Consider the following 13,186-nt stretch of genomic DNA (forward strand, 5'->3'; position numbering starts at 1 on the left):
CTTCTCCCACGCGGAATCGTATTAGAAAACACATCAAAGCTGTATTTGCGTAACGCAAAACAAGAAAGTTTATCGCAAACATCCGGCAACTTTGCACCGCCGTCATTCATAAAAACAAGACAACACTAAAAGAGGATTACTAGACAAACATTGTATATGGTAGTCGTCTTTTGCTACCCGCTGTGCTCTCGTGTGCTGTATTATAGTGATAAGACGCTAATAAATAATTCTGTTTTCCAAGTCTAAATTTAGCTGCAATGATCCGAGTGGAAAGCAAATTAGCTTCTATTTCGTGTCAAACAAAAAATCCCATTTAACCACTGTGCTTTGCTGTCAAGCCATAAAAGAAGAAGAAGCATCTGCCTAAAAATAGATCAGATAGCTTTAAAGTGTTAGTAAACATAAACGTATTTTGGTGAATATTACCGATGTTGTAAAAAAGGCGACCACCAGCATCATGCTGGAAAGTGTAAAGCCAACCAGCGACACGCTCCGCAAATATAGCCAGCCTGTAGCGACATGATCCACAAATATGGCTGACATGTTCCGACAAAACATGGCCGTATGATGGTCTGCAACACGCTCCCCTAAGCGGCAAAACACTTCACAACACCAGCTGCAATACACCCCATGGAAATACCCAACATGCTACAACAGGTTCCATCAACAAGCTGCATCACATTGCACAAATGTAGCGACATAATGCTAATGGTTTTATTTCATTTACAATTGAGTGCATCCCATAATCAGATCACAGTTCCACATGTCCAAAAGGAGTAGGAAGAAGCAAAGCTTATTAAATCCTACCCCTCCATCTGGTACTTTTACAATCAGTAACTGTTACATTTGTTCACTTCCTGCTTTCCTAATATAATTGATTTTTAAAAATTTTTGGTTTTAACTTGAAACATTTTTATTTTTATTTTTATTTTTATTTTTATTTTTATTTTTATTTTTATTTTTATTTTTATTTTTATACCGAAGTACAAGGTGATATGACCATACAATATAGCTCATGAAAATTGCCACAAAAATGGCCGACATGTTGCAACACACTCCACAAACATGGCCGGCCCACATGCCCTGACGTTCTTCACAAGCAACTCCGCAAAAATGGCCGACACACTGCAACAAACTTGATAAACAAGGCTGAGATTCCACGAGTCCCCATGCTCCACAATCACGTTGAATGTGCCACAAAGATGGCTGACATGCTACAACATGTTCCACAAAAATGGCCGACATGCTGCAACAGACTTGATAAAAAAAGGCTGAGATTCCATGAGCCCATGCGCCACTGTCACGTTGAATGTGCCACAAAGATGGCTGACATGCTACAACATGTTCCACAAAAATGGCCGACACGCTGCAACAGACTTGATAAAAAAAGGCTGAGATTCCATGAGCCCATGCGCCACTGTCACGTTGAATGTGCCACAAAGATGGCTGACATGCTACATGTTCCACAAAAATGGCCGCCACGCTGCAACAGACTTGATAAACAAGGCTAGGATTCTACTAGCCCATGCTCCACAGTCACGTTGAATGTGCCACAAAGATGGCTGACATGTTGGAACACACTCCACACTCCATGAACATGGCTGCCAGTCTACAACACGTTCCACAAAAATGGCCGACAAGCGGACTAGCCAACAGGATGTCTTACCTGCTCATGTCCTCCTGCATGTAGAGTGACAGCAACTGCTTGGGGATGCTGAAGGACAACGTGCACTCCTCCATTTGTTCACGTACCAGCATCCACTTGTTGTCCACAGTTTGGAACCTGTAGACTTTGCATACTGGATTGGTGAACACTGTAGACGACAGGAAGGCCGAGAATTAAAACCCTACAAAAATAAAAGCCCTGCTAGCAAACTAAGACAGGACACAAACCAGGAAGAGCTGTGTCTTCCATTCCCGCTTTTTTTTTCATCACTGCTCTATTTTCATTTTAATTGCATGTTTACTGTATGAAAGACATATTTTTTGGACATTTTTCCTGCCGTCTTCCCCATCAAGCCAATTTAAATTGCCACACGTCTTGCCGGTGACTAAAAAAACGCCAGTCCAGATGTCGGCAGCGAAGAAGCAGAGCGCTAATGCTCTTATCTGCACGCCAGCAGCAGCAGGAGCCGAGGAAGCCGAGGAAGCCGCCGCCGCGCGCCTCAAACGCTGTTTACCGCTCCTGCTGCAGTCAGACAGGAAGTCAGTCAATAAGTTGTTCGCAAGCGTCCACTGTGAAATGAAAGTGGAAGCATTCAAACGAGCGAGTTGGACATAGAAATGGGAGGTAGGCTGCTTTAGGCTGCAGCGGATTGACAAAGTACAACGCGGCACTGCACTGCAATGTATGTACCATACAGTAAAAAAAAAAAATAATAATAATAATGAAAAAAAAAAAAAATCTAAATAATAATAAAAAAATAAATAAAATAAAAATATATAAAAAAATAAAGAACTTTATTAAACGTTATTAGGAAAGCAGGAAGTGAACAAATTAATTAATTAAATTAATTTAATAAGCTTTGGCGGCACGGTGTTCTAGTGGTTAGCGCGCAGACCTCACAGCTAGGAGACCCTTGTGGGGAAAAAGCGGTAGAAAATGAATGAATGAAAAATAAAAAAATAATAAAAATAAAAAATATATAAAAAAAATAAAGAACTTAAACTATATTAGGAAAGCAGGAAGTGAACAAATTAATTAATTAAATTAAATTAATTAAACTATTTTAATAAGCTTTGGCGGCACGGCGGTCTAGTGGTTAGCGCACAGACCTCACAGCTAGGAGACCAGGGTTCAATTCCACCCTCGGCCATCTCTGTGTGGAGTTTGCATGTTCTCCCCGTGCATGCGTGAGTTTTCTCCGGGTACTCCGGTTTCCTCCCACATTCCAAAAACATGCTAGGTTAATTGGCGACTCCAAATTGTCCATAGGTATGAATGTGAGTGTGAATGGTTGTTTGTCTATATGTGCCCTGTGATTGGCTAGACACCAGTCCACGTTGTACCCCGCCTCTCGCCCGAAGACAGCTGGGATAGGCTCCAGCATCCCCCGCGACCCTTGTGAGGATAAGCGGTAGAAAATGAATGAATGAATAATAAGCTTTGCTTCTTCCTACTCCTTTTGGACATGTGGAACTGTGAACTGATTATGGGATGCATTCAATTGTAATCTGATGCATGTTCAAATGAAATAAAACCATTACCATTACCATTACCATTACCATCAACCCCACTGTTGCTCGTCCTTACACCTCTTTAGAAAATGACTTCCTGAGATCCCCCCCTCCTTCCCCCCACCCCTCCCCACCCTGTCCTGCGTGCATGAAAGGTAATAAAAATGGTGGACTAAATTGCAACTGGCGAGGTCTGCTTATTGCCATGACAACAAGCGTTCACATTGTTGTGGGGAGGGGGGCGCATAGTTTTCTCTCACTTACTGCTGATGGACAGCTTTCAATCCTTGCTAAATGTCACTTAAGCCCCCAAAACGCCAAAACATCCCATTTTAATTGAATGGCGAATGAAAAAATAGTGCAAAGTCTGGCCTCTAAGTGAGTTACCTGAAAGGGCAACTCAAGTTGAATTCAATGAAGGGCAACATTGTTAGACTTTTGGATGAAGAAGGCTGCTCAAAATAACAGTTTAACAGCCAAAGACATAAACAATGATTGACTCCTGTCATGTACAGTATCCCATCTGGGAATTCCCTGGATGTTTCTTCAGCATTGTTGGCAAGAATCTGCTGATACTGACTGGAAACCATGCGACACAAACCCACACATGCACTGGGGGAACATGCAAACTCCACACAGAGATGGCCGAGGGTGGAATTGAACTCGGGTCTCCTTGGAAATTTTTTTGTTTACACTGTAGATATTGGAATACTTGTTTATTTACAGTTTAGCATGCAGAATGTCTTCGGGCGAGAGACACCCTGGACTGGACTGTTGGCCAGCCAATCACAGGGCACATATAGACAAACAACCATTCACACTCACATTCATACCTATGGACAGTTTGGAGTCACTAATTAACCTAGCATGTTTTTGGAATGTGGGAGGAAATGTGGGAGGAAACCGGAGTACCCGGAGAAAACCCACGCATGCACGGGGAGAACACAGAGATGGCCGAGAGTGGGATTGAACTCGGGTCTCCTCACAGTGAGGTCTGCGTGCTAACCACTTGTAGCCCGTGTAGCCCCAAAGTTTATTCCAGCCATTAACCTAGCATGTTTTTGGAATGTCGCTGGGGTGCTGGAGCCTATCCCAGCTGTCTTCGGGCGAGAGGCGGGGTACACCCTGGACTGGTGGCCAGCCAATCACAGGGCACATATAGACAAACAACCATTCACACTCACATTCATACCTATGGACAATTTGGAGTCGCTAATTAACCTAGCATGTTTTTGGAATGTGGGAGAAAACCCACATGCAAACTCCACACAGAGATGGCCGAAGGTGGAATTGAACCCTGGTCTCCTAGCTGTGAGGTTTGCGCGCTAACCACTCGACCACCGTGCAGCCCCAGTTTTTGATAATATGATTAACTGAAATATTGGATTTTTTATTTTTTTTACAACATTGAATCTTTGAGGAAAAAAATGAGTTGTGCCCCCCCCCCCCATTAAAAAAAGCTGTGAATATATTAGTATCAAGAAGGTGACTCTTGTACCTGGTCCTGTCAGGAGGCGGTCTCTTTCGATGCAGCTGTGGGATCCAGAGTCACAAACCAAGGGACTCTGTAAAGCACAGAACAAGTCGCTAGTATCAACATATAGTTTCTGTACAAATACACAGTTCTCTAATGAAGAATGAAGTAAATCTGTGGAAATGAAGTACTGAAAAGGCGCCATTTCATTCTGACCAGCGGTCTCGCGGTGCAATCACAAAACGCCCCGCTGCGACCTCGCTGATTGCCCTGTGGCAGGATGCTCATTACCAGCACCACCATCAGGACTCCATTGTAGTTCTCCTTCACTTCAAACTACTAACAAAAGGAGTAACCCTCTCCAAGGCTGAGAGGGCAGAGCTTCAATCAGGACCATTTTTACTCTGTTGCGTGTCTCGTTTATTCATGTGCAGATAAAGGTGCACGCTAGCCTCTGTATTGAATTACGTTTCATATTTCACATTTTATCATATGCTATTAGAAACATACACCACCAGGAGAACGACATTTTGAACGTGGGAATCGAACGTGGGAAGAGCTCATGTAACTTTGCCCCAATGCACAACAACAACGAGCGAAATTGAAAAGGACTGTCTGAAAACACGTGAGGCGCTGCATTGAGATATTTTCCCGCCTTTATGGCGCGCCGTTACACCCGCAAACGTAATAACGTAATAATTTATTTCCATTATAAATTTTTAGTATTATTTTTAATAATATTTTAATAATTTAATATAATAATTTAATAGTAAAAATGTTATTTATTTCCATTATAATTTTTTTTTATTATTTTTAATAATATTTTAATAATTTAATATAATAATTTAATAATAAAAATGTTATTTAATAATTTAAATTGTAATAATTAATGTTATTATTAATATAAAATAATAATAATAAGTATTATCAAGCTACCCACAAACGTAATACAATTTGCCTACTGCAAACATAATACTGAATTTATTTCTATTCATTATTAATTATTATTATTTTAAATAATATTTTAACAATTTATTTTAATAATTTAATAATAAAAATGTTATTTAATAATTTAAATTTTAATAATTAATGTTATTATTAATATAAAATAATAATAAGTATTACCAAGCTACCCACAAACGTAAGGAAATTTGCCTACTGCAAAAGTAATACTGAATTTATTTCTATTTATTATTAATTTTTATTATTATTTGTAATAATATTTCAATAATTTAATGTTTTAATAATAAAAAATGTATTTAATAATTAACATTTTAATAATTAATTTATGATTAATATAAAATAATAATAAGTATTATCAAGGTACCCACAAACGTAATCAAATTTGCCTACTGCAAACATAATAAAACATAATTTATTTATTATTTTATTATTATTTTTAATAATATGTTAATAATTTAATTTAATAATTTAATAATAAAAATGTTATTTAATAATTTACATTTTAATAATTAATTTTATTATTAATATAAAAATAATAAGTATTATCAAGCTACACATGAAAGCTTTCTAGGTCTTTCAGATTGTGCACCTGCTCCTGCAGTGTTTCAACTGATTTCCTGCTTCCCACCCAAACAGTCTGTTGAATTTATTCCACCCATGGCCCGCCTCTAGGAACACCCACTTTGCTGTGACTGCTCACAATCCCAACGACTCCTTGGGAATTTTGTAGACGTACAGTAGGTTTAGTTGGTAAGTGTAAGAAAAAAGTCTGTAAAACCAAGCGCACAGAGCCATATAATTGTCGTTATCTGACGCTTTAGCATCGTTTAACATGAATATAGAACAATTTTCGGTCAGAAAAGTGAAAAACAACCCAGCTACCTGCGCCAAACGGGTCTCTTCCACAGACAGAACTAAACTCTAACAATAAATATACCTGGCATCCCGATCCTATCCATCCCGGTCTGACAGGGATTTTATGCTTGTGATGCCGGAGAGAACACGCTCATGCATTACTTCTTCTCTCCTCTTCACACAAATAGTGACAAGCCACAATCTTTGTGGCTCTGTGGCAGCCATGAGTCATTAAACGAGGTTAGACAGGCAAAAAACTGTCACGGGAAAGAACCATTACGACGACTAGGCCTCATCCATCAAGCCGCACGGCTCGGCAAACTGATTCCGAGTCAGACTTCCTATCATATAATAACACGGAGGAACATTTCCGGCTGAGATGTCGCGCTGGATAACGTGATGAGGAGGAAAAACGGCCTCAGCTGTTCGAGAGGGCTCTCGCTAATTGTTAATGTGTGGTTGATGCGTTCATGATCAAAGGTCATCGTCTTGTTTTTCAATGGGGGTCAGAAACATATTCATGAGGGACGCCACTTTTTTTCACTCAAAAAAAAAACACACTAAGTCTCCTCCCTAACAAGAGTGCTACCTTACCTCCTTGTTTCCTTGAGTACAGTAAGAGGAGCAGGGTTCTCATGAAGGAAAAACATCATATAGACAAACAACCATTCACACTCACATTCATACCTATGGACAATTTGGAGTCGCTAATTAACCTAGCATGTTTTTTTTTTGGAATGTAGGAGGAAACCGGAGTACCCGGAGAAAACCCACGCATGCACTGGGAGAACATGCAAACTCCACACAGAGATGGCCGAGGATGGAATTGAACTCGGGTCTCCTGCGTGCTAACCACTTGTGGTATTACTAACACAATATTCATTCATTCATTCATTTTCTACTGCTTATGGTTATGGAGGGTGTTGGAGCCTATCCCAGCTGTCTTCAGACGAGAGGCGGGGTACACCCTGGACTGATGGCCAGCCAATCACAGGGCACATATAGACAAACAACCATTCACACTCACATTCATACCTATGGACAATTTGGAGTCGCTAATTAACCTAGCATGTTTTTTTTTGGAATGTGGGAGGAAACCGGAGTACCCGGAGAAAACCCACGCATGCACTGGGAGAACATGCAAACTCCACACAGAGATGGCCGAGGATGGAATTGAACTCGGGTCTCCTGCGTGCTAACCACTTGTGGTATTACTAACACAATATTCATTCATTCATTCATTTTCTACCGCTTATCCTCACAAGGGTTATGGAGGGTGCTGGAGCCTATCCCAGCTGTCTTCGGGCGAGAGGCGGGGTACACCCTGGACTGGTGGCCAGCCAATCACAGGGCACATATAGACAAACAACCATTCACACTCTCATTCATACCTATGGACAATTTGGAGTCGCTAAATAACCTAGCATGTTTTTTTTTTTGGAATGTGGGAGAAAACCCACGCATGCACGGGGAGAACATGCAAACTCCACACAGAGATGGCCGAGAGTGGGATTGAACTCGGGTCTCCTCGCAGTGAGGTCTGCGCGCTAACCACTTGACCGCCGTGCAGCCCCAAATTTTGGCCATTTTTGAGGCATGCTACAACGACTAGCTAGCTCTAGAGCATGTGGGTAATTGCTAACAAATTCAACACACATATATTAAAACACAAAGCTAAAGCTAAAAAGCTATTTTTTTAAAACGTCATCATAGGATGTGGCGATAAAGTTTGTCTTTCCTAAAAAAAAAAAACTCTAATAATACAACTCACAATTCTGCCATATTTTTACCCGTTTTTTTTTTTTTCATCTCTTACAAAAATAAACAACACACACATATGAAGTGTGTAGTCACAACCCACAAATGCACACACACACACACCAGCATGCACAAACACACACTAGCCTTTATCAATTTCTGTCATGTCTCTCATCTTCAGCCTAAAAAAAAACAGCACACACACACACGTGCACGCACAACAAAGATGATGACAACAAACAGCAAAAGTTGTGCGGCGACGCCACACACACACACACACACACACACACACACACACACACACACTGGCCCAAACTCACAGACACAAAGAAACTTCTAGTTTTTTTTGCCATGTCTTTTCCTTCATCTTTTTGCAAAAGATACAGCACACACACACAGATAGACACACACACACACACACACACACACACACACACACACACGGGGTGACAGATTCATCAAGGCAATGTGGGCAGATTGTCAGTGACACTGTGTAGCCTGGCAGGGACCCTCCCTTCACCAGCTACATGAATGCGCAGAACCAAAAGTCAGTCAGCCATGTAGGAGCCCTCGGCCAATTATATAAGACAGCCATGCACGCACACACACACACACACTTGCTCTCACACACACATACACACACACACACACACACACACACACAACAGCAACAAGAGCCTTGGGAGTTGTGCTGTTTGGTGAAAGAAAACTCAAGCAAAATGAAAAGTACCTACGATGTCATTCCTGGTGTGGAGGCATCCCATTAGGAATATTGCAACGCAAATGCCTTGCTTCAGAGATGAGGCAAGCGCTTTGTATGAGATTAACACACACACACACACACTCACACACACACACAGAACAGAACAAATCCCAAAGACGCTTCTCTAATCTCATTGGTGGAATGGACTCAAGAGGTGGTATTTAGAGGCTAGTACCTTCTGGGACGGTACGTCAGTGGTGATGTGCTCCGCCTCCTCCATCTCGCCCATCTTCAGACGACTCACCACCACAGTTCCGGGTGCACACCCACCATCCGATGACCTGAAAGCAGACGAGTCGGCGCACTTTTAATACGAGCTAGCATAACATGGTATCATTATTAGCCAAAAAAGCCAAAAAACTTATTATCAATAGCCACGTATACATGGACCCAAATATTCCAATTCCATTCGGATTATTTGCTCAAACGGAAAGAATGTAACCTTTGTATACACCTCATTCCCAAAGAAAAGTGCCAATCCCAATGAATATATAATGGGATTCCCAGGGGTGGAATATTCCTTTCCCCAATCCGATTGAGGTATCTTGTACCCGCTCAATCGGAAAGTTGTCAGACTGCGTTCTTTTTCTTCTTCTGTTGTTTATTGGCGGTTTGGCAAGCAGCTTTCGTGTGCATTAGCGCCATCTGTGGAACAGAATCTAAACCAGGGGTCTCAAACACTGATGTGGCCCACAGGACCACTAGTTTGAGGCCCCCGCCTTGATATGAAAGTTTAATATTAGTGCGGCCCGCGCAAGTTTGATATGGATGCTGTGAAATTGTCCATAGGTATGAATGTGAGTGTGAGACCCGAGTTCAATTCCGCTCTCGGCCATCTCTGTGTGGAGTTTGCATGTTCTCCCCGTGCATGCGTGGGTTTTCTCCGGGTACTCTGGAGTCCAAAAACGTGCTAGGTTAATTAGCGACTCCAAATTGTCCATAGGTATGAATGTGAGTGTGAATGGTTGTTTGTCTATATGTGCCCTGTGATTGGCTGGCCACCAGTCCAGGGTGTACCCCGCCTCTCGCCCGAAGACAGCTGCGATAGGCTCCAGCACCCCCCGCGACCCTTGTGAGGATAAGCGGTAGAAAATGAATGAATGAATGAATATTGTGTTTGTAATACCACAAGTGGTTAGCACGCAGGAGACCCGAGTTCGATTCCACCCTCGGCCATCTCTGTGTGGAGTTTGCATATTCTCCCCGTGCATGCGTGGGTTTTCTCCGGGTACTCCGGTTTCCTCCCACATTCCAAAAAAAAACATGCTAGGTTAATTAGCGACTCCAAATTGTCCATAGGTATGAATGTGAGTGTGAATGGTTGTTTGTCTATATGTGCCCTGTGATTGGCTCGCGACCAGTCCAGGGTTGTACCCCGCCTCTCGCCCAAAGACTGGTACTTTTACAATCAGTAACTGTTACATTTGTTCACTTCCTGCTTTCCTTATATAGTTTAAGTTTTTTAATAAATTTTTTAATTAAAATTTTTATTTAATTTTATTTACTATTTTATTTTTGTCACTTAATTTAATTTAATTTAAGTTAGTATGTTCTTTTAGGCATCATTATGAATACATTTAGTTAAGAAAACACATGGACTTAAATCACTTTTTCTGTTTACCGACTCAAAATTATCATTGATTGTATTGTATTGATGTATTCAATGTTGACGAAAACGTGGGACGCCACAGTTGTCTGCCTTATGAATCCAGCCACCTGTCGCATTGTTTACTCTTCCAGCATCGCCGCCCCTCCCCCAGCGTGGTTTGTAAAAAGTCACCCTGACTTTGAAGAAATGCCGCCATGCACATCTCGCAGAAGAAGCCAGATTAACATTCAGGGGAGGGTGGCTCTCCCAAAGGCATACCCCCCCCCCCTCCCACCCCCCACCCCCGTGCTGTTTTCCGATGTCTCCATCCTCTAATGCCAGCTTGTTCTGATTTGGAGCCAAGCATCAACTAAAAAGCATCTGTTGGCAAATTCAACTCCCGAGCAGCTTGTTTTTCGGGTGGCCGATATGATTTGATTTAGCTGGTCTTTAATGTGACACAATAAAAGACTAAAAATATGAAAAAAAAAAAACGTAAATTATGTACGGTGGGTGTCCTCATGGAACGCCTGCTCTGCGGTGGCACGCCCTTCTTGCAGTGTGATGTAGCAAGTTTAAAGGTTCTAATAAATGTCCACTTCACTTGCTCCTTGGCTGTGGGACAAGACACATTCTAAGACTGTGACGTACTGGTATGCTAATGCTAGCTATTTATATATTATAAAAATATTTAATATTTCAGTCATTTCTAGCCTGGTTCAATGGGCAACCAGCAGTGTTTTTTTAATGTACTTGGCTTTTTTACCTGTGTGATGAAACCTATTCCAATTATAGTTATATAATGGCAGTTAATTATATATCAATTATATATAAATATAATGGCACACTCGGACTTTTGAGCCCCTGAAATTATAGTTTTTTTCATTACTCACATTTTTATGTATCTTAATATTCAACCCACTGAATTAAAGCTGGAAGTCTGCACTTTAAACACATCTAAATTGCTTAATTGCATTGCATTTTATCCAAAAGGAGACTATGGACAATGTGAAATCCTGTGGAGTTTAATATGACAACATCCAGGAAAGCTAATGTTAGCATGTTTTATTAATATTTTTAATACTCAATGTCTACTTTAAAATGACCCTGAATTGGAATATCACTGAGTTTAATGCGCTATAAAATTGGTGGACCAGCCAGGAACGACTGCCGTGTTTTGTGTAAAATGACAGTTTATAGTGGTTGGACACTACATCGAGCAGACTGACAGGTCATAGCAAAAACAAGAGGGGGGGGGGGCATCTGTGTCAGACACAATGCATTATGGGAAAAGTCATATTAGTACTTGTTTGTATATTTCATCGGTACATATGTTGAGTGTTAAGTTGCTGCGTGATGAGTTTAGTGTGTTTTTGTTGTGAGATGGCAATGTGACTCCCACTGACAGCTGGGATGGGCTCCAACATACATATATGTTGAGTGTTAAGTTGCTGTGCGATGAGTTTAGTGTTTTTTTTGTGAGATGACACTGTGACTCCCACAGTCAGCTGGGATGGGCTCCAACATACATATGTTGAGTGTTAAGTTGCTGTGTGATGAGTTTAGTGGGGTTTTTTTTGTGAGATGGCACTATGACTCCCACTGTTATAATCAGTGGCATTTCAACTTTCTTCACAAATAATCTTTGTCAATTTTACTACAGCGTGAGGATAAGCGGTAGAAAATGAATGAATGTGAATATGAATATGAATGTGAGTGTGAATGGTTGTTTGTCTATATGTGCCCTGTGATTGGTTAGCAACCAGTCCAGGGTGTACCCTGCCTATCAATCACAGTCAGCTGGGATAGGCTCCAGGATACATATGTTGAGTGTTAAGTTGCTGTGCGATGAGTTTAGTGTTTTTTGTGAGATGACACTGTGACTCCCACAGTCAGCTGGGATGGGCTCCAACATACATATGTTGAGTGTTAAGTTGCTGTGTGATGAGTTTAGTGGGTTTTTTGTGAGATGGCACTGTGACTCCCACTGTTATAATTAGTGGCATTTCAACTTTCTTCACAAATAATCTTTGGAAATTTTACTACAGTGTGAGGATATTTATGAATGAATTCATAAATATGAATGTGAATATGAATGCGAGTGTAAATGGTTGTTTGTCTATATGTGCCCTGTGATTGGCAAGCAACCAATCCAGGGTGTACCCCGCCTATCAATCACAGTCAGCTGGGATAGGCTCCAGGATACACATGTTGAGTGTTAAGTTGCTGTGTGATGAGTTTAGTGTTTTTTTTTGTGAGATGACATTGTGACTCCCACTGTCAGCTGGGATAGGCTCCAGCATACCTGCAACCTTTGTGGGGACAAGTGGCATAGAAAATAGATGTATGGGTATATAAATGTCTAGGCCATAAGAAAGTTAAGTGACAAAGACGTCCATTTGTTTAGATTCTGATGAGAAGTTTCTCAAAGATGTTTTTGTAAAAAAATGTGAACCTTCATTGTGTGAGTTTGCGACATTCATGCTCAATTGTTCTTTTTCCTCGATTGTCAAACACCCGTTCGTAAAAATGCTGATTTATTTCCCGGTGACAAGAGAGTCACATTTTCAAATGGAATGGCAGCCATCCAAGGCCAAACAATCTTATA

The 13,186-nt window shown here is 41.1% G+C and overlaps 1 protein-coding gene across 7 annotated transcripts in view; it reads right to left on the reverse strand.

The window, feature by feature from the left end:
• inpp4b (inositol polyphosphate-4-phosphatase type II B) overlaps window positions 1-13,186 on the reverse strand; it is a 144,101-nt gene that overhangs the window by 48,978 nt on the left and 81,937 nt on the right. For all 7 annotated transcript variants that reach the window (XR_009131712.2, XM_058082851.2, XM_058082838.2 and 4 more), the window contains 3 exons: window positions 9,166-9,271; window positions 4,676-4,742; window positions 1,667-1,814 (listed from right to left, as the gene is read on the reverse strand). Coding sequence is in view for 6 of the 7 variants with exons in the window: in XM_058082851.2 (XP_057938834.2) it covers window positions 1,667-1,814; window positions 4,676-4,742; window positions 9,166-9,271 (321 nt within the window). In the remaining variant the exon portion in view is untranslated. The remainder of the gene's footprint in view (window positions 1-1,666; window positions 1,815-4,675; window positions 4,743-9,165; window positions 9,272-13,186) is intronic.

The sequence above is a fragment of the Doryrhamphus excisus genome, linkage group LG9 (genome assembly GCF_037039965.1).
Source record: "Doryrhamphus excisus strain RoL-2023G ecotype Guam linkage group LG9, RoL_Dexc_Guam_v1.1, whole genome shotgun sequence".
NCBI lineage: Eukaryota > Metazoa > Chordata > Actinopteri > Syngnathiformes > Syngnathidae > Doryrhamphus > Doryrhamphus excisus.